Genomic DNA, 27839 nt, shown 5'->3' on the forward strand with positions numbered 1-27839 from the left:
GAGGTAGATAATTTAAAATATACCTGCAGTAAATGACTTCATTAAGTGCAGAATCTTTCTTTAAAGCAAAACTCACCCCAGACATGCAACGGATAAGTTTGTCAGTTTAGATTTTTGTCTCATGATTCTTTTAAAGCGGGCCTAAGCTAGTTTGAACCTGGATTTGAATCCACCCCCTTAGTCTGAAACAAGCCCAGTACGTTTGGGGGCTTCCAGGGACACCAAAGAGGTACAAGCATCTCAAAGGCTCCATCCCTTCCTTCCCTCCACTTCTGCTTATAGCAACACTCCTTTTACCCACACTTCCTGTTTCTGGCACTTGTCTTCTTTTCGGCTGTTTATACTTCCCCCAATACTTCCCCCCTGTGGTTAAACAAGTATAAAGCCCTAAAGCTGTAGATTTAAGCTGCCCTCTCTCTCTCTCTCTCATTCATTCCTCCCTACACATAGGCTCACGCGCCTGCTCTCTCCTCTCTTTCTCTCTCAGAATGACACCTCTAGGTATTGCCTTGGGTATGGTTTTCTATTTACTTCAAGTCGTTTCTGGAGAAAGTGGCTATGCAGAGACTGGTGAGTCATTTCTAACTTTTCTTTAGGATTTCGGATGATCTTTAGCATCTGTTTCAGGTCGCTCAGATCCCTAACAGACCAAAGCGGGGCACTGGGTTAGAAGGGAGTTTGAGGGCTTGCCGTGTAGTCAGTCGTTTTGTGCATTCTAACCACCAGGACGGAGGGCCTGGGGACAACACTGTGAGTGGTTTGTAAAGGCTTAGAATTGTCAAGGGATGCACTTGATCTCCCAATGTGGATCTTACATGTTGGTCAATGCCTCTGCTCTTACAAAAAGAACACCCACAGAGACACACTGGTTATGCTTGTTGGAGAATCTCCAAGGTAATTTTTCCTTGCCAAGAAATGAAGCTCATTTTGTTTTGTTTAGCTTTTTAGAAGGTTCTGAAAGCTTCACTTTCAAGATAAAATAATATCCAGGAACAACAGCTTTGTCTGCCCTTACCTTTGCTATATCCTCAGCACCTACTCTAGCATCTAGAACATAGTACACATTTAATAAATATTTGAAAATTTCTTCAAAATACCTTAGTTTTGGTAGAGTTGTGTGGTATTCTTAGTGAATAACTGAATAGGGTTAAGATCTGAGCGAGTTCTCATTGAAATATATTTAACTGTCTCCATGTCAACAATTTTACCATCATATAATAATTATCTTTGGGATCCTTAAAATACTTAGTATCTAGAGGCAGATGCTGCCTACTTTGTAAATCCATTGTAATTACAACTGAACCGTACACAAAGGTGAAGTAGTCCAGAGGAGCCACCTGGAAACTTGGACCACCAAATTGCTCCTGAAAATTAAAAGCTTTCACTTTAAGACTTACAAAGTATTTGCTTAAGGAAGATATCAAACACATCAGCCTAATGACTCAACTTGGATATCTTAAGTCACGTAATTTCTAAGGATAGAAATCCCTAGAATATTTTCTTTAAGGGACTTGTCAGAGGGTTGACATTTTTCACAGTGTGACCATAAATGAATCACTTTGTGGGAAATGATTATTTCATGGTAAATGTTGTCTTGTGTCTGTAGATAGATGCGTGGCACGTAACACATAAATCTTACTCTGTGGAGTATAGTATATCCCTTCTATTTCTCCCTGCTGGTCATATTATTTTGAAAAGAAATTAACAATTTTAATTGAAAGCTGAGTTTTCACTTTAACTTTTTAAATTTAAGGGTTTTTTAGGAGATTTGTAACCACCCATCCACATGATTACATCAAAATACTTCCTGGTTTGGGGTGTCAGGAATTCAAAATAATCAGCTGTGGTTTGTTGAAAGATAAGTTAGTTCTCTGATAACCACAAGAGTGATCAAGAGAAGAAAGGGATACTTTTTAAAAATCCAAACCATTTATACTTTTAATCAACTAAGCCCTTTCAGTAGGAAGCTTTTAAACCACACTGCCTTGTCTATAATACATAGTTCAAAAAACCTAATTTTTATAATGAGCTTTTAAAAAATAATAGGTTAACTCACTGTTAAAAGCTCTATGTAATTTCAAAGCCATAGTCATAATAACACCTTTGACAGAGAACTCTTTTTCAAAGGAGCCCCAAATGCTTCGTGTATATTCTCAGAATTAGAATTCTTATTTTACCTTTTCATTACTTATTTCTCAAAAACATGTGATAAAGTAGCTAACCCTGATTGAGTGCTTACCGTGTTCTAAGAAGTCTTTGTATACTTTTATTCAATGATTCCTCATGATAACATGAATTTAAATATCAGAACTCTGAAGCTTAGAAAGGTCGAATAACCTGAAGGAGAACCACAGCTACACAGTAGAATAGCCAGGATTTTAACCCACATCTGTTCAGCTCTGGTGCCAGAGGTCTTAACCACTGTGTATATGATGCTTAACTAAGCTTAGAGCAGGTATAGCATTCTCTTTGTAAAATGCCATGCGATTTTGCAGGTTATTGAGCAGAATTTTTCTTGTATACAAAGCAACTTGGCTCAGTAACACCTGCTAAGGAGCCAATGAGCTGTTTGTCAAAACAGCTCCATTTTAATTGTATGACCACTGCTTTTTTTCTCTCTTTTATTTAAGTATAGTTAACTTACAATGTTGTGTTAGTTACAAGTGTACAGCAAAGTGATTCAGTTATACATACACACATATATATATATATATATATATATATATATATATATATATATATTCTTTTTCAGGTTATTTTCCATTGTGGATTACTATCAGATATTGAGTATAGTCCCCTGTGCTCTACAGTAGGTTCTTGTTATTTACTTACTTTATATATAGTAGTGTGTATATGTTAATCCCAAACTCCTCATTTATCTCCCCCCGCCTCCTACTATCCCCTTTGGTAACCATAAGTTTGTTTTCTATGTCTGTGAATTTATTTCTGTTTTGTAAATGAGTTCATTTGTGTCATTTTTTAGATTCCACATGTAAACAATATCGTATGATATTTGTCTTTCTCTGTCTGACTTACTTAACCTCTAGGTCCATCCATGCTGCTGCAAATGGCATTATTTCATTCTTTTTTATGGTGGAGTAATATTCCATTGTATATGTATACCACCTCTTCTTTATCCATTCATCTGTCAATGGACATTTAGGTTGCTTCCATGTCTTGGCTATTGTAAATGGCCACTGCTTTATAAAATGTATAAGGATATACAGCAAACTCACTTTGCCAGATTGGTTGGCTAAGGATAGATTGGTTGGCTCAGGATAGCGGGAGTGCTTTGTTCTGTTAATACCCGGCATCTGCTAGACTCTGCTCTCTCTGGCTTACGTTGTATGTTGAAGAATTTTGGAGACAAAGATGATCCACAAATGTCTGAATCCAAATAGTAATGTAGGTTCTGTTGTACAAGATTGGTGGAAGTTCTAAAGAAGAGAAAACATTAAGAGAGCATGAGTACTGCCATATAAGGGCAGGCTAAAGCCACACAGAACCATTCCATCAAGAAATGTGCCAGCAATTAGGGGACTAGATTCACTCTGTAAGATTAGGAACGAATATGTTTTGAAATGCGAGCCCTAAATGGTGGGCTGCCCCTCATTATTCAAAATTGTCATTAATAAGAGGGCCATACCCTTCTGAAATTACATAAGGAGTCTTTGCTGGTGGCAGAATTGTGAGCCGGATGGATTCTAGGTATAGTCAGAAAGAACAGTGCACACAGCTCTCATCTAGATGCGGCTTTTTGAGATTTGTCACTTTGACTGAACCGACCTTTCTCTCAACTGGTTGATCCACTCACAACCAGCTTTAGTAACTTTCCCATAGAACTAATGGGTTATTGAAGTAAAGTGAATGCTGCTTGTAATCCCATGGCCTACAGGACACTCAACTGGGGTTTGATTTTTAGTATATTGTCTATCCTATTTAAAGCATCTATTTTCTAGTATCAATGGGCCAAAGTAATTTCTAGTATCATTGGACTTTGAAGCAATCATAGCTCACACTCAGCCTGAGAATGGCTTTGGTTACTCTGGATTTTCTCAGATCCCAGTTGGAGTATTTTGCTAGCATAGTTTTCTCTATTAAATATTGTAAAATATACACACAAAATATCTATATAATCTTAAGGGCCTTAACCCAGCTTAAGAAATCAAATACTATCTCTGACAGACAATACTTTCCAAAGTGGTGGCAAAAAAATTCTGGTTCCCCACATACTTCCAGAATTTTGCTAATATCTAGAAAATGCAATATCTCTAAAAGAAGGTTGTATAAGCACAGAAATAGTATCTATAAGATTCATGGGAAGGCCCACCAGATCTGAGTCCTGTCATGTAATTTTTCCTAATCATGTCTGCCTCAGTTAGTAGCTTAAGACAAGTTGCCTTATATAAATATTCACACAGTGGAGATAATCAATGGTACTTTTAGTTAGGATGCCTATTCAGGCAAGGGAAAGCTACCATTTTAAAAAAGTGAACTTCTGAATGCAAGTTAGCTATCACCTTCTTTCATTCAAAAAAAAATTCTTGGGAAGGAATAAATGAAGATTAGTAATAAAGCCCAAGTCTAGATTACGTAGCACATAAATAATAAAGTATCTCATTTGAAATGTATACAAACAAAAGAAATTCCCATTTATATAAAAGAAAGTGTGTGTTCAGTGTCTCATTCTAGACCTCCAATGCACTAACCCAATGGCAGAGATATTTAGAGATCTTAGGAGGCTATTTATTAATTGTGATGAGTTTTTTTCTATTAGAAAAAAATCTGTGCTCTTTAAGTTTTGTTTTGGTTTTGTTATTTTGTTTGTTTGAAATCCTATTTCTTGTCTTTGTCTTTGAGCATTCCTTCTTTAGATAAACAATCATCACTCCTTTATGTCCACCACAGAAGGCTGCCATTTTATCAGTCCCTCCAGATTTCAAAAAGATGAACTTATTTGCTTCATTAACAGCTGTAGGTTTGTTCTTTCCCAGGAGACTTTGACGATGCAGAAATGGATGACTACTCATTCTCGTGCTACAGTCAGCTGGAAGTGGATGGATCCCAGCACTTGCTGACCTGCGCATTTGACGACCCGGACGTCAACAGCACCAATATGGAATTTGAAATATGGTGAGGAATGGTGCCTTCAGTGGGTGCTTAGAAATCCTCTGTCTCTCTTTCGTGTACTGTACAGCACCAGCTGCAAAGGCGAGAGTGTGGGAGCTAATTATCAAATATTAAATTTGAATAAATTCCAAAAACTTCCTGGAACCCCTTGTCCTTCACCAAGAGACTCAAGCAAAGCAACTCTCAGGAGTTCATCTTTCAGGTCCCGCTGCTACAGCCAAATGACAGTATGGATGTAGGAGATCCCACATCCCTCCTGACTTCATGGCAGAATTTAAATTCTGGTTCTTCTGGGACACTCATCCCCCAAAAGCTCTTTGCCCAACATGAGACAATGTAGTGTCTTGAAGCTGCACTTGAGGGCAGGTGCCTGGTTTCTAATCCCAACACGAGCACTTACTAGCTTTTTAATCTAGAGTGAGTTGTATAACTTATCTATGCCTAAGTTTCTTCACCTGTTAAATGAGATATACCACCTCATAGGGAGATGTGATGCTTAAATAATTTAATACTTTAGTAATTTAATTAGAAGACATATCGGGTATGTAATAAGGAATGAAAAAGAGGCATTAAGTCAAAACTCTATGAATCTAGACTTAACTGCCATCCCCTTGACACAGTTTGACTTCAGATGGTACTCTCAATACCAGTTTTCCAAAAATCCACAGAAATAAATTGGCTCTTGGTTTCATGGGACCTCTGAGAAAAGGTAAAAAGAAAGAGAAAGTCTCTGTCTGGTTTGAAGGTTTGGTAAAGAACTCAGAGAACTTTATCTTCTCCCTCTTCCACAAATCATCTCTTGTTGCCAAGGGTTACTATCTCTAATGACATGAAAAAAATACTCGATCGTAAAATTCTGACTTGTGGCTATTTCCAAATTCATATCACATGACCTAATTTTAGTTAGTTGCCTAGTAAGGAAAGTAAGTCAAGATCCACCAGTAGTAAAAGAGGGCTTCTTAAATTCCGTAGACACTCAGCCAACCCTCCACAATATATAGTCTATACAAGCCCTGAATCCCACGTCTTATGTTAATTCTCTACATCTGTTCATGCAGTGCCTTCTGCTATGGTCATTGGATAAATATGACCTTGGACTTGAATTCCATAGTGTGTTCTCAGTCTGCCTCTGTCAGTTCACTTCTATAACATGCTTTCCAGGAATAAAATATATCAGGAGAAGAGGAACCTACAATGTTCAGAATCTGTGCAGCAACTAGACTCCACTAAGGCAGCCGAACAACTCATTCAAAAGATGCAATCATTTTTGTGGGCAAAACCCTCTCCAACACAGAGGTCTGCTTTGGGCTCTCCAGCCAGCCGGGTGGTGAACTGCAGTGGTTTTTCTTGGGGAGGCTGAGGCTGACCTTCTGTCCACTTTCATTCACAATGGTATTTGACCACTTCCTTGGCCACTTGAACAAACTCTCCCGCTTCCTTTAACAAGTCTCTTGATTTCTCCTGTCATATTTTAACCTGTCCATAGCCTCCGTTTGGGTTTTTGAGTTAGGTTCAGATATTTCCATTGGAAAGCGATTGTTTTAAGACACGTTTTCCGTGTGAAAGTATAAGTATAAAGCCCTTAGTAGGTTAAGGTGCTTCTGGAGAGAAGCCGTTTTTGCAAAGGTATCCACACCTTGAGGGAGAGATTCGTGCAACTCCTGGGTTCAGAGTAGTGATGTAGCTCAAGTTAAAGCCACTTAAATAGAGTGCTGTACTTGCTGCTTTGGTTGGGCTTCTTTTCCACAATGAAACTAGCTTTATTCGAGCCTTTTTTTCTGTGAATATAAATTTATAAAGAAAGAAATTGTAAATTACTGAAAACTGTGAGTTCTGCTGAAGTCATTACACAGGTGGGATTGTTGATAGAAACCAGGCGCTGTTTCCCAGAGGGCTCACCAGGGACGTTTTCTAACAAGTATTGCCTGATCTGGCCGCCAGTCTCCCAGGCTCAGAAACCCATTACTTATTGTTCAGTGTGCAGATCCATCTCTCAGGGATGGACTTGGATTAGCCAAAATCACAGAGTTGGATTGCCAGCACTCCAGTTGACAACTTTACATGGACAGATGCAACTATCATAGTGACCCAGAAGTTCACCCCGGGCTCAGGTGTTTGCGGGGTAGGAGGAACAGAGAGGGCCAGTAGGTTGTGCATCAATATAAATCCACTCTCACTGGGGGATCTAGAAATTCTTCATTCACCAGCACCCTAACCAGCTCCCAGGTACCTGGGGTGACAAAGCAGAGGTGCTGGAAACAGGCAGGGAGGTTGGAATCCCAGTAGTGGCACTAGCTCTGTGACCTGGGGAGTCATTTAAGCTCTCATCCTAACAACCACCTTGCACTGGGGTAGAAGGTTTAGTGTCTGGTTTATGGTCAGTGCCTGCAAATGGTACTTAATTCTCTCAGTGTCGTCAGATTTTCATTAAAAATGTGATCTGAAGGTTCAGTAAATACAGCAAAACAAAGGAAATTTGTTTGTTGATTTTAAGACCAGAGTTAATTTGATTCATATCTCAAAGTGGTTAATTTTTCTAAATTTAGTAGCCATCATTTAAAAATCTAAGTATCTCTTTAAAAATCAGATTTGGTAATGCTAGGCCCAGATTAGCTGAACAGAATTCTGATTGCTTCTATAAATGGGGAATTAAATCTCAGTCCTGAAGTTAGGCTCACTTTTCTCATTTCTATTACCCACGTGGACACCATAGGCATGTAAATTTGGGACCCTGCTTTTTAGGTGTCTGCATAACTTTCATAGTGAGCTCTCAGAAGGTAATTATATTTCCTTTATTTCCACATTCTTGGGGGCACCACAGTCACTCCCAGGTACCGCCTACAGATACCACTTCAAATATGTCATTTTTTTGTTTTCATCAATTACCACAAACATCACAGGCTGCATCCTGCCAAATCTACTTCATGCTCCTGACTTAACTAGCAATATCTGTCAAGTGTTTTTAATTTAGTCCTTTCTACAGTAAACCATACTAACTTTCAAAAGTGTTTAATACTTTGGAGAAGATTCTGTCTTTTAGGGCCAAATGAGGAATAAAATCTATGGTTGTTTTTAGTATTTCCATGTAAATATCTGTTTGCACCAACAAGAGAAATGTATTTATCACGCTAAACTCCCAGCGATTGCAGGAGGTTCAGGAAGGTGGCGTTGGGGTGAAGAATCAGGTGCTGTGGTCCCAAGCAGTCTCTCCCTGTTTTCAGAACAAAGGAATTTGTGTGAGTGGTTTAGGTTTGCTGTCCCTTAGGAAGGTCTTACAGGGCCAAATTTGCTAGCCTATAGTACTGCTTGGGTACTTGTAGTGATCTCTTCTCCCCACCAAAATACCCTAGAACAGCTCTATCCAACAGAAATACAATGCAATCCACAAATGTGTGAGCGATATATGTAATTTAAACTTTCCTAGTAGCCTCATTTAAAAAAAAGAAATAGGTGAAAATTAATTTTAGTATTTTATTTAATGTAATATTGCCAAAATATTATCATTTCAACCTATAATCTGTATGAACAAAAAATATTCATGAGCTATTTTACATCCTTTTGCATTCTACATCTTCAGAATCTGGTATTTCATATTTAAAGCACATCTCAATTTGGACGAGCCATATTTCAAGGGTCCAATATCCACATGTGGGGTTATGGCTATTGTGTTGGCCAGTGAAATCCCAGAACGTTCCTAATCCTAGCAATACACGGTTAGCGACCAAGTAAGCTGTTTTAATTTAATTAAGTGAATTGAAATGAAATGGATTGAATTGAGTTGAGCCACTCATGGGGCGACACTGAGTTTCCTCCAATCACCTAAAGCCAGGGTTAGTGGCACAAAGCAAGGCTGTCTGTTCTAGACCACAGTTGTCTCTTAGTCTTCTGGCACAGCTTCCCCTCCACATAGGGCAGCTCCTAGAGCTCAGAGCCCATAAAAGGCTGCCCAGGCTCACAAGACAGCCATATGGTGATCCTTTATTTTTCTTGCTCATTACTTGCACTCCCTGAAGAGCAGGAATGAACTAAGAATACCATTTTAGATTCTTCTGAAATGTCCAACAGTACCGGGACCTTGCTACATGTTAAGGATCTGCAATTGAATATTCCACACATGCTTTACTTACAAATATATCCTAAACTCAATGATTGAACCAAAAGCCATTTCCTTCTAATTCCTCCATAGCACATTTACCTAAAGTTCAGAAATGGGATCCTGACCCAGTTGTCCTCTTCCATCCTTACTCATCAAACCATGACAGTGTTGCCATCTTCAGAACTTTCCATCTGACACTCTTCTAAAGTTTGTTCCTTGGTATCCGTCTAGCTTACCTTAAAATTTTGCTTTTTATTTTTGCTCTTCTCCAAATGGGAAAACCCATGTAGCCCAACAAGGGGCGTACTCTAGAAACTCCAACACCACACACACACACACACACACACACACACACACTCAATGCCAGAACTGCATACCCTAAATAAGATGACAGTTAACAAAAAAGCTATACTGGGGGGGGAAATTTTTAAGGAATGTCCCACAAACAGTAAATATTTTAGACCATGTAGGAAAAACAAACTGGTAACCATGGTTATCACAGGAGATGTGAATTAAATAGAGGGTTGAAGGAAAGAAATGAGTAATTTTACTTTTATTCCGCACTGTTTATTTTTACAGTAAGAATACGTATTCTGCTTTACTTCCTTATTTTTTATGTGGTTTATTAATTTAATTTCACTTTCTTTTTTGATTACCATTCATTTGGAGGGTAATGTTTACCTATGGTAAAATGTACAGATATTAAGTGAGTTTGGTTTTTTTTTTGTAAATACTTCAACTCTTTAGTCAACTTTTTTTTAATAAATTTATTTATTTATTTATTTTTGGCTGCATTGGGTCTTCGTTGCTGTGCACGGGCTTTCTCTAGTTGCAGCGAGCGGGGGCTACTCTTCGTTGCGGTGCACGGGCTTCTCATTGCGGTGGCTTCTCGTTGCGGAGCACAGGCTCTAGGCACGAGTGCTTCAGTAGTTGTGGCGCGCGGGCTTCAGTAGTTATGGCTCAGGGGCTCTAGAGCACAGGCTCAGCAGTTGTGGCACACGGTCTTAGTAGCTCCGCGGCATGTGGGATCTTCCCAGACCAGGGATCAAACCCGTGTCCCCTGCATTGGCAGGTGGATTCTCAACAACTGCACCACCAGGGAAGTCCCTTAAATGAGTTTTGAGAAACATATTTGACATGTTGCCATCACCTCAGTTGAGATATAGAACCTTTCTTTCACCCTAGAAGGATGCCTCCTGTCCCCTTGCAGTCTTTCCTCATCTCCTGTGAGCAACCACAGCTCTGAAACCTATCAGCCTTTGGTTTTGCCAGTTTCTGCGAGTTCTCATAAATGACACACTGCTCACTCTCTTCTGTCTGACTGCTTTCACACAACAAAATGTTTTTGAGATTTATCTATGTTGATGCTTATCTCATAGCGCATCTTTTCAGTTGCTGAATATTAATTCCACTGTTCAAATATATCACAAATTTTTAATCCTTTCTTTTCTTGATGGACGTTTGAGTTTTTTCAAGTTTGAGGCTATTCTTTTTAAAGTTACTATTAACATTCTTATACAAATCAGTTTGTTGGTACGTATTTTCATTTCTCTGTGGTAAAAACCTCAGAGTGAATTACTGTATCACAGGGTAGGTGTGTATTTAACTTTATAAGAAACTACCCAACAAGTTTCCCGAAGTGGTTATACCATTCTACTACCAGCAATGTATGAGAGCTACACATCATTTCCAATATTTGGCTTTGAAAGTGTATCTCATGATTTTATTTACATTTCTCAAATAACAAATAACGTTGACCAGCTTTTCAGGTACAGTTGGCCATTTGTATGTCTTCTTTTGCCAAGTATCTGTTAAAGTCTTTTGTCTTTTTTCATTGAATTATTTGTCCTTTTGTTATTGATGGATATGAATTCTTCATATGTTCTGGATACAATTCTGATGTTAGATATATGTACTACAACTATTTTCTGCTAGTCTGTAGCTTGCCATTTCATTTTATTAATGACATATTTTAAAAAGCAGGAGGTTTTCGTTTTGATGAAGTCCAGTGTATTTCATTTTTCTCTTTTATGTTTACTGTTTTTTGTGTGATGACTGTCTGTCTACACTCAAATCTAGGAGGATGTTTTCTTATGTTTTCCTCTACACAGTTTACAGTTTTAATCTTTATATTTAGATCTATACTCCATACCCAATTAATTTTTGTGAGTTTGAGGTTCATATTTTCCACACATTTGCTCAGTTGTTCCAGGACAATTTGCTGAAGATATTTATTTCCATTGAATTGATTGGGTGCATGTTTTAAAATCAAGTAACCTTATGTGTATGAGTCTATTTCTGAACACTCTATGTTTTCCATTGATTAATATTTCTATCATTGTGCCAGTGCTAAACTGTCTTGATTATCATAACTTTATAGTAAGTTTGAAATCAAGTGCTCTGTGTCCTTCATGTTTGTTCTACTTTTTTCAAAGTTGTTTTGACTATTCTGAATTCTTTGGGTTTCCACATAAATTTTGGAATCAGCTTGTCGATTTATTTTAAATCCTGCTGAGATTTTGATTAAAATTACATACACCAATTTGGGGGAAATTTCCATTTTTCAGCACTAAGTTTGCTAATCCATGAATGTAGCTCTCTATTTATTTAGATCTCCTTTGATACCTCTCAGGAATGTTTTGTTATTTCTATTGCAAAGGCCTTAAACATCTTTTATTAATTTTATTTCTAAGCATTTTATGTTTTTATTGCTATCATAAATGGAGCTGTTATATTTTTAATTTATTTTCCAATTTTTGGACACTAGTCTATAGAAATATAATTGACTTTTGTATACCGACCTTAGTGAATTCACTATATTAGTTCCTGTGATTGTGTTGGAGAACCTTTATAGTTTTCCATGTGAACAAACATGTCTGCAAGTAAAGAAAGTCTTATTTTCTTTCTTTTCAAACTGGTGATTTTTATTTGTTTCTCTTGCCTTATGCACTGGCTAGAACCTCCAGTGCACTGTTGAATAAAAGTGGTGAAAAATAGATATTCCTGCCTGTCCTTATCTTAGGAGAAAACTGTTCACTAGTTCACCATGAGGTATGTTATTAACTATAGACCTTTTGTAAATGCCTTTTATCAGGTTGAGGATGTGTCTGCTGAGAGTTTTATCATAAATGGATGTTGAATTTTGTCATATGCTTTTTCTAATCACTTGAGTTGATCAGATTATTTATGCCTTTTATTCTGTTCATGTGGTGAATTGTATTGATTGATCTTTGATTGTTGAACCTACCTTGATTTCCTGCATGCATCCCACTTTGTCATTATGTGTTAATATCAATGTATTGACATTTTCTTGAGGAACATTAATTTGTAAATTTCTTTTCTGTAATATTTTTGCCAGCTTTCTGTACAAGATTTGAGCTAACTTCATAAAATAAGTTGGGAGAGGTTCATTTCTCATCTATTTTCTGAAAGAATTTGTGTAGGAGTGGCACTATTTTGTATATATATGATAGAATTCACTAGCTTTATCTGGGCATAAAGTTTTCTTTGCAGGAAAGCTTATTAATAATAAATTGAACCTCTTTGAAAGAAAGGGGAACTATTGAAACATTCAATTTCTCCCTTATTTTCACTTTTGGGCACTATCTCTTTTTAGATTACTCTAACTGTTGCAATATTCAACCATTTCTTAGAGTTTAGAGTTAATGTACTATTTCATGTAAAATACAAGAAACTTGCAACAATATAGTTGTACTTATCACATTCTACCCTTTGTACTACTGTCATATATTTTATATCTACATATATTGGGGGTTTTTGTTGTTTTTTATTCTTTTTTGGCTGCATGGGGTGTTCGTTGCTGCGCACGGGCTTTCTCTAGTTGTGGAGAGTGTGGGTTACTCTTCATTGCGGTGTGCAGGCTTCTCATTGCAGTGGCCTCTCTTGTTGCGGAGCATGGGCTCTAGGCACGCGGGCTTCAGTAGTTGTGGCATGTGGGCTCTGTAGTTGTGGCTCATGGGCCCTAGAGCACAGGCTCAGTAGTTGTGGCTCACGAGCTTAGTTGCTCTGCAGCATGTGGGATCTTCCCAGACTAGAGCCCAATCTTTTTCCCCTGCATTGGCAGGCGGATTCTTAAGCACTGCTCCACCAGGGAAGTCCCTACATATATTGTTAATGCCACAATAATGCTACAGTATTTGCTTTAAACAATCTTTGTCTAAAGAATTTAAGAGAAGAAAATATGTATTGGCTTTTTTATATATTCTGGTAAATCTAATTGCTTCCTGTAGATCTGAAATTCCACCTATTATTATTTCCCTTTGGTCTAAAGTACTTCCTAAAACAAATTATCTCAATTTTTATACAGCTGGAAATATCCTTACTTTGTCTTCATTAGTGAAGAATATTTTGTAGTGTAAGGATTCAAAGTGGACATTTTTTTCCCCTTCCAGAGTTTTAAATATATTATTCCAATGTCTTCTAGTTCACATAACTTATGATGAGAAGTGATATTTTTCTCTGGATGCTTTCAAGACTTCTTATTTGCCTTTACTTTTCAGCCATTTGACTATGATGTGCCTAGGTGTGGTTTCCTTTGTATTTAACCTGCTTGGATTGGCTGAGTTTTTTAAACCTAAAAGTTGATATGTTTTGCTACATTTGGGAAATTTGAGAACATTATTTCTTTAAATATTTTTCAGCCAAATTCTTTCTTTTTGTTCTGGAACTCTAATTGCATATTTATCTATCCCCTTGATATTGTCCCACAGGTCAATAAGACTTTCTTTCTGTTGTTTTAGACTAAATAATTTCTATTGATCTATCTTCAGCTTCACCAACCTTTTCTTCTACCTTCTTCTATCTGCTATTAAGTCCATCCCATACATTTTTTAAAACTTTAAATTTGTACTTGTCAGTTATAGTATTTTCATTTTGTTCTCTTTTATAGTTTCCACTTCTCCACTAAGATTCTGCATTCATTCAATAATTATGACCATATTTTTTTGAACATATTTACAAAAGCTGTTGAAAAGTTCTTTTCTGCTAGTTCCAACATCTGGGTCTCCTTGGGGTCAGTTTCCATTGACTGCTTTTTGTCTTGACTATTTGTCACATTTTTCTATTTCTGCTCTTTTGTAGTAGCTTTTGAATGTAGGAAGGACACTATCGATAATAGGGTGGCTTGTTTATTTATTGATTGATTGATTGGATTCTGATAACTTCCTCTGGCAAGTGTTAATTTTAACTCTGTTACTCAGTTAACTTGGCCAGATTAATCTCCAAATTCTTCTTTTGAGGCAGCACCAAAAATATCTTCTTAGTTCCTTCTAGAGCCATCTAGCTATTGCCATGGTTTCCTTGGATTTTCCTCCACAACTGCACAATTAAGGGGACATGTAATAATTTAAGCAGAGTTTATATGCAGACTTAGTGTCTTCTATGTCTAAAGTTTCCTCATTTCTAGACTTTTCTCCCTTAAAAATACCCAGCCACTCAGGCCAACCGAAACTCTGTCCTCTAACTTCTCAAGATGGTAAAACTGTGGCCTTCTGTTAGATTCTAAATGCCCATCATAATGTGACCTCAGAAGTGCCTTCAGATAAAACAAAACAAAACAAGCAACCTAGAAACAAGGATCTAATCCACCCTTTTCTAAAGAATTAAATTCCCCTAGTGTCTGTCTGCTTTTGGTTATTCTCCAATGCTTTAAAATAAAATTTTCAAAAATATCTTGCTCAAAGTTTTTAGTAGTTACATGTTGACGGTTAGTGCTATATAAGCTACTCTGCCACTACTGGAACTAAAACATACTTTCTTTTTAAAATAGGAATTTTTTAAAAGAGTACAATTTGGAGCTTTTGATGTGGTCGCATAGTAGGCAACATTCTCTTTTCTTCCGTTTCCTGAAAGCCTGATTTTAATTGGGAATAGGAGGTCACAGAAGTAACAGAATTTGATTCCTAGAACATTTAATCTAAGGAACATGGGAAGAAGGGTTGATTTTAAAGCCTGTTGATTAGTTAAAAGTGGAACTCAGCCAAAATTACCTATGAAAATTCCCAAATTACCCATTAAGTGTATGTGGTTTTATGTATATAATCCTTTAGACTATTTTATTATTTCCTTTAACCCTTTTTTGATCAATATTTCTTTACAGGCTTTATTTTTTCAATTTATTCCTGCAGGACATCAAAAAAAGAAATTACCTTCCCACCTAAAGAAAGTACTTATCTTCTAATAATCAATTATTACAAGATAAGAATTTTCCATTATTTTCATGAACATGCTTTGACTATTTCAGGTTCAATTGCATCTAATGCCTGAGTAAATCAATGCTGATTATAATGGCAGCAAAAAGCTACTTTATTTTAATTCTCTCTCTCTCAAATATGCATCTACCCTATGGACAAATTTAAAGCCACACAAATGAAAAGTGGATGTGCTGCTATTCCTTCTAAACAGAAACTCCTACTTGAATTAAGATAAATTCCTTTTTTGTTTCTACAGTGGGGCCCTTTTGGAGGTAGAGTGCCTGAGTTTTAATAAACTGCAAGGGATGTATCTCATCAAGACTAAGAAATTCTTACTGATTGGAGACAGTAAAATATGTGTGAAGCTTGGAAGAAAAAGCGTGACTTGCAAAAAAATGAACATAGTCAAAATAGGTAAGAAGTTGTATATAGAGGTATGTTGCCATTTTTCAGATATCGGAAGACAGATATCTGTGTCTGAACTTTCTGTACGTTAAAGTAGACAAATCATGAAAACTATTTACAGTAGAAAATATCAAATTCTCTAATGCATATAATTTCTTAAGAGAAATGAAAGTTTGAAGCTTATGCTATTTATTCTTACTGTGAGAGAACTCTGAGGGTCTCCAAACTGAGCTATGAAAAAGGGTGATTGACACAGATTGCAGGAAGAGTTCATCTGTGTGAAGTGTCTAACTGGAGCTGGGCCTCCTATACTTCACCCACACACATCTTTTCCTTCCTCACCTTACCTTTTCCTGAATTCCTTGTAATCTTCTCCCCACATACCTACCTGTGAGTGTATTTAGCAAAATTATCAAGTTATTTTTAAAAGTAAATATGCCTTCTGTATTAGAGTTCTCCAGAGGAACCAGAACCAATAGGATAGATGGATATACATAGATACATAGATGATAAATAGATAGATAGATAGATAGATAGATAGATGATAGATAGATAGATAGATAGATAGATAGATAGATAGATGATAGATAGATAGATAGAGAAAAAGAGATTCATTTTAAGGAATTGACTGTCATGATTGTAGGGGCTGGCAACTCTGAAATCTGTAGAGCGGGCTAGAAAGCTAGAAATTCAGGTAAGAGTGGATATAGTGGTTTTGAGTCCAAATTCCAGAGGGCAGACCAGGCAGTCTGGAAACTCAAGCAGCGTTTCTATGTTGCATTCTTAAGACAGAATTGCTTCTTCTTCAGGGAATCTCAGTGTTTGCTTTTAAGGCCTTCATCTGATTGAATGAGGCCTACCACATTTCAGAGAGTAATTATTTTACTCAAAGTCTCCTGATTTAAATGTTAGTCATGTCTTTTTAAAAAAAAAAGTACCTTTAGATTAGTGCTTAGCCAAACAACTGGGGACCATAGCCTAGCCAAGTCGACACATGAAATTACCATCACACCCTCCTAGGAGACTTACTATTGAGGAATGATGCATAGTCATATCTGATTCGGCCTAGAATATACATATTAAGTGTAATATGTATGTAGAATATACATATTACACTTGGCCAGAAAAAGTGATAATTATTATAATCCAAAAAAAGTACAATTTGAATTGCTAAATTTATCTATATGTTTCCCTTTGTTCTATATAATATCCATATACATAATAATATGAATTACGGATTTCAGTAAATCCGTTCAATTATCTGGTTGTAAGTCAGTATTAATTACCAATTCACCATTTGGTTACCAAGCAAATAAAATTATCAGAAAGATTGGGAATATAGACACAAAATGTTTTCCCATTACTTACAGATTTATCACACTGAGGTAAATAAGGTTCTTTTTCAAAACCTCAGAGATACCCTGGTAGAGGGGAATGTCTAAGCCAGTTATGATATACCAGTGCAATGGAATCCTAACTTCTTGTATTCATTCTACCTATGGAGATTTACAAGTGAAACAATATACGTAGGGAGAAAACTGTTCAAAGTGATGGAAGAGGTGCATTCTCTTTCTGGTTTTAAATACTATGGTTCTGTCTCTCCCTCTTCTCAACCCCCTCCCTTCACCCTCCTAAAAGAAAATTAAAGGTAAGAGAGCAATACTCATTAGAGATGACAAAGAGAAACTTGGAATCTAGTCTCAGTTTTGTACCACTAATATAGTAAAGGGCAAAAGCAGAAGTTCCATGTTTGAACAGTCATCTTGTAGAAAAAGCAGAGGGAGAGTAGAAAAGAGACATTAGGCACAACCAGTGTGAGTGCTTAGGGGGGGTGGCATGACAGGGTATCTCTGAGTATCGGAACACAAGCAAGCTGAGTTTTGGTCATTTGGAGACCAGGCTGCTATGGATGGATGTTCAGTTTGTGCACAGGGCACTATATCTAGAAGTTCATCATTTACATTGCAAATATGTATTCACTCTCGGAGAGCAGGCAGAGAGGGCAGAGACTCAGTCCTGTGACAGAGTCCTGAAGCCCCAAGGGGGAGCCCCTTCTTACAAAAACCCACCCCAGCACAGAGGCCCACATGCATCTTAGTGCGTGAGCATGGGAACCCTCGGGCACACCCACAGGCTCTTGGTGGCAGTCTGCCCCATCAGACTCCCCGGATCTCATACGTCCAGTGCTCTTTGAAGGCCACATTCTGTACCACCCAGCAGATGGAAAACCTGAGCGGCCGCCTCCTCTGAGGGACCAGAGCAGAGACAGGGCGTGCACTCTGCTGGTAGCACAGGTCTACGAAGCGGTGCTGTGAGCACCTCGGGGCTTTGGAAACCACGCCCGGGCAAGCAGGATGAGCGGTGGTGGAGACATGTCTCCCAGTAGCAACGTCTTCTGGTTCCTGATGCGACAGTTCTTTAATAGAACTGCCATTTAACTAAATTGAAATTGGATGCTGCTGATTAAACCCCAGAGCCAGAACTCCCCTGCAGCCACCCCTCCCCTCACTCACAACTCCTTCTTTAGGTGCGGGTCCCCAGGAAGGCTGGGGGGGCAGCTTCTGTCTCCCCCCTTTTCTTGTCAGGGTAAATTCATATAATAGTTCAAGTTGTGCCAAGAATAAATTAACTTTTTTAAGATGTTGCTTGAGGAATGAGCACCTTTTTCTCATTTGCTCAAATGTACCATTGGGTTTAGAAGCAGACCTGTGTGGGGAGAGCCTGAACAAGCCAGTGGGAGAGAGCTGAGCACAGAAACAAAAGCTCAATGAAGGAGAGAGAGTTCATTTGTATCATTTTTTTTTTTTAGATTCTGCATATAAGTGATATCATATGATATTTGTCTTTCTCTGTCTGGCTTACTTCACTTAGTATGATCATCTCCAAGTCCATCCATGTTGCTGCAAATGGCATTATTTCACTCTTCTTAATAGCTGAGTAATATTCCATTGTATATATATATAGCACATCTTCTTTATCCACTCCTCTGTCAACGGACAGTTAGGTTACTTCCACGTCTTGGCTACTGTAAACAGTGTTACAATGAACATTGAGGTGCATGTATCCTTTTGAAGCATGTTTTTCTCCAGATATATGCCCAGGAGTGGGATTGCTGGATCATATGGTAGCTCTGTTTTTAGTTTTCTAAGGAACCTCCATACTGTTCTCCATACAAATGAACTTATTTACAAACCAGAAACAGATTCACAGAATAAACTTAGAGAATGAACTTATGGCTATCAGAGGGGAAGGGGATGGGAGAGGGATAGATTGGGAGTTTGGGATTGACATGTACACACTGCTATATTTAAAATAGATAACCAACAAGGACCTACTGTATAAATAAATAAATTTTTTTAAAAATAAATAAATGAAGGAGAGTGAGACTCAGGATCAGACAGAATTGGATTTACATCTTATTAACTCATCCTATGGGGGCTGAACTTAGCTAATTAACCTCTCAGACTCAGTTTCCTCATCAGTATACTGGCAATGAGTGAGTGTTGATGCAAAATGGCGTAAGTTAAGCACTTGGCACTTAGTAAGTATATAATCAACATTAGTCTGTTCTTCCCTTAATTCTTCCATTATTGAGAGGCCTTGGGAGATGGGGATGCAGCAAGGGATTCAGTGTCAAAGGTTTTGTTGAGAATGTGAATCTTAATCATTTCCTTGAATGGCAGGTAGAAACTGGCTTGGCTGGTGTCAAAGGACTGACAGTTTTCTCTGTTGGTCTGTTTCTCTACACCCACTACCTTTCCTCCTGCTTCCCTTTGGGGTATCTTCCCTGTTTATAGTGCATCTAAGGGTAAAAAAGGGTAACCTTCCCCTTGCAGAAGACATCCAAGGGTAAAGAAAGAACCACTTCCTCTTTTTCAGCACCTCTGGGGAAATCAAGGCAGGAGACACTTAGGAAACCACCACTACAAGCAAGTGATTATGACAAGGGGGCCAAACTCCACCACATGAGCTCATTTTACTGGGTCAGCAAGTCAGTCTTAAAGCCCAGATCATATAGCCTGGAATCCAGCTCAGTCTACTGCGTGAAGTTGTGATGAACACACACTCCCTCATTAACAATAGGTTTAGGTTAGATTTTAACCTATGCATCTCCCAATCTCTGTCTGAGATCAGCCATGCAAACAAGTGGCTGCCCCATCCCTAGACAACTAAGTTCCCAGGCTTTAGTGAAAGAACAGCAAAGAGCCCAAGACAGGGAAGCCCCAAGTCAAGGGTGGGAGGTGGCCTGACACACATGTGCTCCTAAGATTTCAGTACCTTTCTCCGGGTTTGTTCTGCCTGAAATAATACTTGTCTCCCTCCCAGAGTATTTCATATATGGTGCCTCTGATCCTAGGCAGGTAGACAGGAGGAAGAAGCCAGAGAGGAGTTTAGAGCTAATGCAAACAAGACTGAAGGAGCAGGCAACCTGCAGTCACACCAGAAGTTACGAGCCAGGGCCAGGATGCAGATCCCCAGTTTCCATGTAACTGAGATGAGGTGTAAGGCCCCCAGTTTTATCAGAATAATGAAGACTCAAAGTTCAAATTCTCCTGCTTTTGGGCTAGTTAGTAACAAGTCCTCTAGTACTCAAAAGGGGAAGAGAATGTGTTTTTGCGTAAAATTAGCACTAGCTCCTGTAACCAATAAGCCCTAAAACATATATCTCCAACACCATAAGTTTATTTCTTGCTCATGTAAGAGCCAAAATGGGTGTTTCTAACCTGTGGGTGGTGTTCCTTCAAGTAACGTTCAGGGCTCCTCCATCCTGGGGCTCCACTCTCTTCAACATATGACTCCAAGTGGCAGAAGGGGACTGAGCATGGAGTCACACATGTGGGGTTTCTGGGCCAGGATGGGAGGTGGTGCACATCACTTCCGCCCACGTCCTTCACAAGAACATACCCAACTGCAAGGGAGCCTGGGAAATGTAGTCAGGCTTTGAACCGGGAAGAAGAAGAAATGGTTTTTACTGACCTGGAAAAGGAATGTGATTTTCAGAGTAGATGAACTTTAAAAATTATAATTATTTCCTTGACTACCCTATAGAATGACCTCATTTCTTTTTCCTTTTCAGTTAAACCTGAGGCTCCTTTTGACATAAGAGTCGTCTATCGCAAGGGAGCAAATGACTTTGTGGTGACATTTAATACGTCGCACTTACAAAAGAAGTATGTGAAAGAATTAATGCATGAGGTAGCCTACCGTCAGGAAAAAAATGAAAATGATTGGATGGTATGTAGGTCAACTACATTTATACATTATAAAATTTATGAAGATGTATATAAAAATATCTTAATAAATAAGTTATATATATAGATTAAAATATATAAATATATAAAACTGTAAAATAGAAACTTCTTAATGTTACTTACTTTATAGTCTCAGAGGTACATTTACCTGGAGCGGGTCCCTAGCAATTTTGTGTTCAAAATGTGCCTTTTACTAAAAGAAGTTCTCCAAAGTGTAAAATGTTTAGGCCTCGCAAAACCTGGATCTTCTCTGTCTCCTTTCTTGTCCTAGCTCTCATTTTTTTCTTACCCTATTTTTTGTCTTTATAAAGTTTCTAAATGAAATAGTTGGACTAACCATTATAGATTGAGATCAAATCCATCCTCTTTATCTGGGGGCCTGAAAAAGAATCACATTTAGCGCAACTCTCACAGGCAAATCAGGCAAAAAAAAAAAATCACCAAGCTGTAACCACAGTCTGGTTTATTGGAGTTGTGGGAACAGCCTGAAGTAAGTAGGAGAGGAGAGTAGGAGAAAAAAATAATTCATTTTTTTTAAGCCTGAGTTCTGAAATCCTTGAAGTAACAGCTTAACTTTTACCCTTCATAATCTGGGTGGTTAAACTCCATGAGTCGCTGCAGTTGGAATGGTCTGGCACTCCTCACAATCTGTTTTGGGGAGAAGGCAGGAGAAAATTAGGATGTCCCAGGGTTTCAGGTTCCTCTGAAGTCACTGGATTAACTTCTGTCCTTTTTGTACCGCACGAACAGAAAATGGATAACAGTTGCTTTCTCAAGGGGAAATGAGATTCTACTTATCCATACTGTTCTCTTTTCTCAGTCCATGATCAGTCTTGTGTGTTTGCAATTTGCTGCCTTACACTACTTACATAAGTATAATGCCCACGCCAAACCTCCTTCTCCCTCCTTCTATTCCCACTGACAGACAGGCACACACACGCGCGCACACACACACACACACACACACACACACACACACACTAGTAGGCTTCTTTGATCTTGACATCTTCCAGTCTTTTTTTTTTTTTTTAAGAAGATCTTTTTTTTTTTTTTTAATTAATTAATTTATTTATGGCTGTGTTGGGTCTTCGTTTCTGCGCGAGGGCTTTCTCCAGTTGCGGCAAGTGGGGGCCACTCTTCATCACGATGCGCGGGCCTCTCACTATCGCGGCCTCTCTTGTTGCGGAGCACAGGCTCCAGACGCGCAGGCTCAGCAATTGTGGCTCACGGGCCCAGTTGCTCCGCGGCATGTGGGATCCTCCCAGACCAGGGCTCGAACCCGTGTCCCCTGCACTGGCAGGCAGACTCTCAACCACTGTGCCACCAGGGAAGCCCCCTCTTCCAGTCTTTATCCGAAAATTGCATCAGTGGAAAAGCAGAGAAAGGAAGGATTTTGAATAAATGGTACCAAGACAATCAGTTTACTGGGGAAAATTAAGTTTAATGCTTAACTTGCTCCATGTAACAAAAAAATTAAAATAGAAGATGTTTTAAGGAAATTATGTTAAAGTGAAACTCTAAACAGGCTAAAACATTTACAGGTAAATGTATATATAATCTTGAGATGAGGAAGAACATTCTAAACATAAAAACAGTAAAAGAAAGCAAAAGATGGAAACATGTGACTACATAAAAATAAAGGTTTGTAAATGTCAGCATACACAATAATCGAAATCGTAAGGCAAATTAGAAATTAGGCTTAAATTACCACACATACAACTGACAGATGGTTAATATTCTTAAAATATAAAGAGGTCTTATGAATCGTTAAGAAAAGGACAAATATGATAATAGAAAAATTAGCAAGAAAGTTGGAAATGTCTCACAAAATAGGAAATATATAATTTCAATAAGTATAAAAAACTAATAATCAAATAAATCTAAATGTAAATAACCATAGGTATTACTTTTTACCCATCAAATTGATAGAGTACTTTTTCCTCTTAAGGATGACACACGTTATTGGAGAGACTGTGTCTCTATATTGCTATTCACGATGTAGAATTATATCTTTCCAGAGGAAAATGATTCTTGCTCACTAACCTTACCATTCCCTTTCATCTCTCCGTGGGATGTGAAATGGGAGGGAAAGAAAAAGAAGAGATTAGAGTGTGGAAAGGAAGGCCGGAGCCTGGGAGTGATTTATACCCTCCTTTACTGGGAGAGCCCAACTCACCTGAATAAAGATAACGACACATTTTATCACTGCCCTCCTTGACCACTTGCAGCATTGTTTGTGAGCTCACACACTCTGCCCCAATTCTGGTGCCAACCCCTCCACATCAGAGCTCCTTTTTCTAACAAATATGAGAGAACCTCGAAAGAATGTCCACATGACTAAAGACACTCAACTTGAAATGATTTGGGAGATGTGAGCACCGCCTCTTTTTCCACCTTAAAAATGTAGTGGCCTTTTTTTGCTCTTCAGCACATGAATTTATCCAGTACAAAGTTGATGCTCCTACAGAGAAAGCTACAACCCAATGCAATGTATGAGATTAAAGTTCGGTCCATCCCTAACACCAACTATTTTGAAGGCTTCTGGAGTGAATGGAGTCCAAGTTTCCACTTCAGAACTCCAGAGACCAATGACCCAGGTAAGAAGTGACTAGAGTCTGTTCCCCCCCGTAGTGCTTTGCATGTCAAAGCCTGTGAGCGACAGTGAGAGCCAGAGAGATGAAACGAACCCACAAGTTAGGACTCCCCAGAGGGCATTCTTACACTTTCTTTGAAAAATGACCTGCCATCTTTGCCCCTTTTGTGAAGAACGAAGAAGGGGTGGGAGTAGGACTTTTAGTCGCTGATCAGCTGATGTAGGCTGTCTGGACTCTACTGTCCTGGGCACTCCTGGGAGCCACTAGTTCTGAATAAAATTCCCACCCACTACCTCTAGTTTACCAATTCAGACTGGGATCCCAATGGCCGGTCCCTCCAAGTCCCTCTAGGGAATACCATAGAGGGTGGCAGATGGGTAAGCTGGTGTGGCTTTCCCATGCCTCCTTTTCTAGAATAATGAAGATATCCTGGGGGTCTAGGAACTGGGAACAGCCAGAAGAACCAAAGGGCACAGCTCAGGCAGACCACTGGGGACCCAGAGCACCCCACATATACCTTCCCTTTGGGGGCTGCGTGGAGCAGCTCCGCTGCACCAGCCCCCCGTCCTTCCCCTGGGAATTGCTGAGGCTGCAGGGAAGAGCATCTCTCAGCATGCCCCTGCTCCGCTTCTCTCTCTTGGTGGTGGAAGTTAGCCAGGGAGTGCTGCTGTCTTTACTGTTAGGTCACTTTTAAATTCCAAGTGACAGATGTTCTGGGCTTGGTCACCTAAGTCGGTGCTGAAACCGTGTACAAGCTCCTGTGTCCTTGTCTTTTGAAGTGAAAGGCTGACTCAAGAGTTAATGATTGAGGAATGTAAAGGTGTAGAAACAAAGAATAGCTATTGGGCTGGGGAGCTGGTAACAATTTATAGATTATAAATCCGCCACATCTGCCACCAAACTCACGGTTCCCTGAGAGATACAGATAAAGGCCTGACACACATTCCAAGTTGTTTTTAACAGGAAGCACACCCCTACCAGATGAAAACTGCTGACCACAGGAACGTAGACCCTAGACTGGTTTGAACCAGAAGGTTGATGGTGCTGACTCCCTATTTCCTCACCACCAACCAATCAGAAGAATGTCTACCAGCTGACCACGCCCTGCTCCTTGAACACTATAAGACTCCTCACTACCCCCACCAGGGTGGGTCACGTAGTCTTGAGGGCATTAGCCCACCAAGCTTTTATTGCTTGGCAAAGCAATAAAAGCTACTCTTTTCTAGTTCACCCAAAACTCTGTCTCCACGTTTCTATTCAGCACCGGTGAACAGAGGCTGTTTCAGCAACGGTGTCACTTACTGAAGCCCAAATTCCCCCATAAAAGCTAATACATCATCCTGTTTACTGAAAAGCAACTTTCAAGAAATAATAAATGGGCCCAAGTTACTAAATAAACTCAAAGCATCCTGAAAGTCTCCCCCACAGCATGCTTCATGATTGCTAACCAAGATCTATCCTTGCCTTCCAGGGGAGATGGATCCTGTTTTACTAATTATCAGCATTCTGAGTTTCTTCTCTGTGGCTCTGATGGTCGTTCTGGCCTGTGTGTTGTGGGAAAAAAGGTGAATTTCTTTAACTAATCAAGAGAGTGGTTATGTGGGATTCCAGACAGAGCTCTAGTCCTGTTTATTGATGAGAAAACTACAAAGGGGAATAAGACATTTCAGGAATTGCAGTGCCCTATAACCCTCCTCATTCTCAGGCGCTGGTGAATTTCCATAGTTACTTTCACAAGAGGTAAAAATATATAAACTGAACATAGGGCAAATCCTCCCCGCAAACCTTTCCTCCCAAGTGTCCTCAGTGGGTGAGAGCCATCCCTCCAGAACGCCTGGGCAGCTGGAGGGACCCATGGGAAATGCAGAATGTTTTTGAAGTCTTAGCTTTCAGCACACAAATTCACGAGACTTTTGCATTCTACCCCATGATAGGGCCACGCTTGTTTCATCATTTAGACACACATCAGTCGAGTTATTAATGTTCTAGGAAGATGCCCTCAGCCCAGGGTCACATACATGCCCCCCGCCCCAAGATACTCCAGTTTCTAAAGTACCACCCTAAAGCAATTTCCCTGTGTAACTTTGAAAATATGTCTCTCTTCCACCAAAATCAGAGCAGAGGAGTTGCTGCCAATGAAGAGAAAAGAAAGATGGCAAAGCTTATTTTGGGGAGGAGATGAACAGATCAGATTTTAGTTTCATAGCTACATCACTGCCAAGGCCTATTGTTCCTTTTCTTCAGGGCTCTTTCCCAGGGGTATATCACTGTTGTCTGGTTCACAGAGTAGATCGCTGACAATGGTCTCTGGTCCAACCCCTCCACGGGCTGGTGGGACTCTGAGGCCCAGAGAAAGCAAGTCACTTGTCCAAGATCATCCACCTAGTTGTGGCAGAGCCAAGGCTAGAAATCTGCTCTTCTGACTGCTGGCTCAGAGTAAGTGGGAAGGTCTATTGTGCCTACCCCCTCCACCATTCATTTCATCTTCAATGTCCTTTTATTTCAGAATTAAGCCTATCATATGGCCCAGTATCCCTGATCATAAGAAGACTCTGGAACAACTGTGCAAGAAACCAAAAAAAGTGAGTGCTTCTGGTGCTTCTATCACTATGTCAGAGACATCCCAGCAGCCAAGAATGATATTGCAGGATGAGGAACGGCTGAACCTCAAGTGTCAGTCTTTTGTGTATCACATAACTAGGGTCCCTCATAAGATGCCAGCTGCAGGTTCCTGGAGGTGGGAAACTAAAATGACATACAAGTCTCAGAATTTCCCAGACTTCCCCAGGGATGGAGGGCATGGCAAGTGGTCACTTCAGACCCTGAAGTATCACAGCACCTCCAGAGGCAAAGAGTCAGCTACAACATGTGGGTAATTCTCTGACATACCCTGGTAAACCCCTGTTGGAAAGTTCTTGAGCTCTTTTCCTGAACAGAACATTTGCTGATGTGTCTCTCTGGTGCAGTCTTAATGCTTCTCTCTCTTTTTTTTTTTTTTTTTTTTTTGGTGCAGAATTTGAATGTGAGTTTCAATCCTGAAAGTTTCCTGGACTGCCAGATTCATAACGTGGATGGCATTCAAGCTAGAGACGAAGCAGAAGGCTTTCTGCAAGATCCTCTTCCTCCACAGCTAGAGGAGTCTGAGAAGCAGAGGCTCGGAGAGGGTATGCAGGGCCCCAACCGGCCCTCCGAGCATGCAGGCATCAGCCCAAAAACTTTCAGAGGAGAGTCGTCATTCAGATGCCTGGCTGGGAACATCAGTGTGTGTGACGCCCCTGGGATCCCCTTCTCCAGGTCCCCAGACTGCAAGGAAGGTGGAAAGAACGGGCCTCTCCTGTACCAAGACCTGCTGCTTGGCCCTGGAACTACAAACAGCACCCTGCCCCCTCTGTTTCCGTTCCAACCCGGAACTCTGACATTGAACCCTGCTGCCCAGGGGCAGTCCATCCTCACTTCCTTGGGATCAAGTCAAGAAGAAGCCTATGTCACCATGTCCAGCTTCTACCAAAACCAGTGAATTGTAAGAAACCGATGACCAGAACCATCATGATGAACAAAGATAACTGAGTCCCACTCTCCCTCACAGCACAAAGAAGACAAAATGAAAGCAGCCCCTCGACATGGTCCACAGGATTCTGAAACAGCGCTTCGACCACACCTCCCTGCTTCAGTGGCAAGAGACAGGAGACAGGGGCATTCTGCTTCAGGCAATGCAATGATTCATTTATTTCAGAAAGGAAAAAAAGCAGAAAAGAGTGAAAGAAAGGGTGGAGGAAAAGATGGAGGGGTGGGGAGGGCAAAAGGGAGCAACGGAAGAAAGAAGGAGAGGAGAATTAGAATAATAGATACCATTGTCAGGACTCACTATGTACACAATGCCGTGCAGCGTGCTCTACACATCTGTTCGCACTGCATCCTCACAATAATCCTGGGAGGTGGGCGCGATTAGTATTATTCTCTATGTTACAGATGATGAAACTGTGGCTTAAATTAGCTTATCCATGTTCCCCACTCAGCAAGGAATAGAATCAAGATTTGCTGCCCAGGAGTCTTACTGCAGTCTCCTCCAAGTCATGTGCCTTCCTCTTAACTAGGGACTGTCCCACTCTCCAGTGCCAAACCTCACTTAGAACAGAGTGACTGTATAATG

At 39.6% G+C, this 27839-nt stretch overlaps 1 protein-coding gene across 2 annotated transcripts; it reads left to right on the plus strand.

Moving 5' to 3' along the window:
• Window positions 1-457: 457 nt before the first annotated feature.
• IL7R (interleukin 7 receptor) lies at window positions 458-27445 on the plus strand. 2 transcript variants are annotated; one of them, XM_007192216.3, is made up of 8 exons: window positions 458-570; window positions 4995-5133; window positions 15695-15852; window positions 20921-21078; window positions 23524-23692; window positions 25161-25254; window positions 26196-26271; window positions 26703-27445. In XM_007192216.3, exons 1-8 carry the CDS (start codon window positions 489-491, stop codon window positions 27204-27206), a joined length of 1380 nt encoding a protein of 459 aa, XP_007192278.2. In that variant the 5' UTR covers window positions 458-488; the 3' UTR covers window positions 27207-27445. The 2 variants fall into 2 exon arrangements, with proteins under 2 accessions (XP_007192278.2, XP_057397141.1); XM_057541158.1 differs by lacking the exons at window positions 25161-25254; window positions 26703-27445 and having other exon boundaries at window positions 26196-26275.
• Window positions 27446-27839: the final 394 nt, after the last annotated feature.

Source organism: Balaenoptera acutorostrata, chromosome 2, assembly GCF_949987535.1.
Source record: "Balaenoptera acutorostrata chromosome 2, mBalAcu1.1, whole genome shotgun sequence".
Lineage (NCBI taxonomy): Eukaryota > Metazoa > Chordata > Mammalia > Artiodactyla > Balaenopteridae > Balaenoptera > Balaenoptera acutorostrata.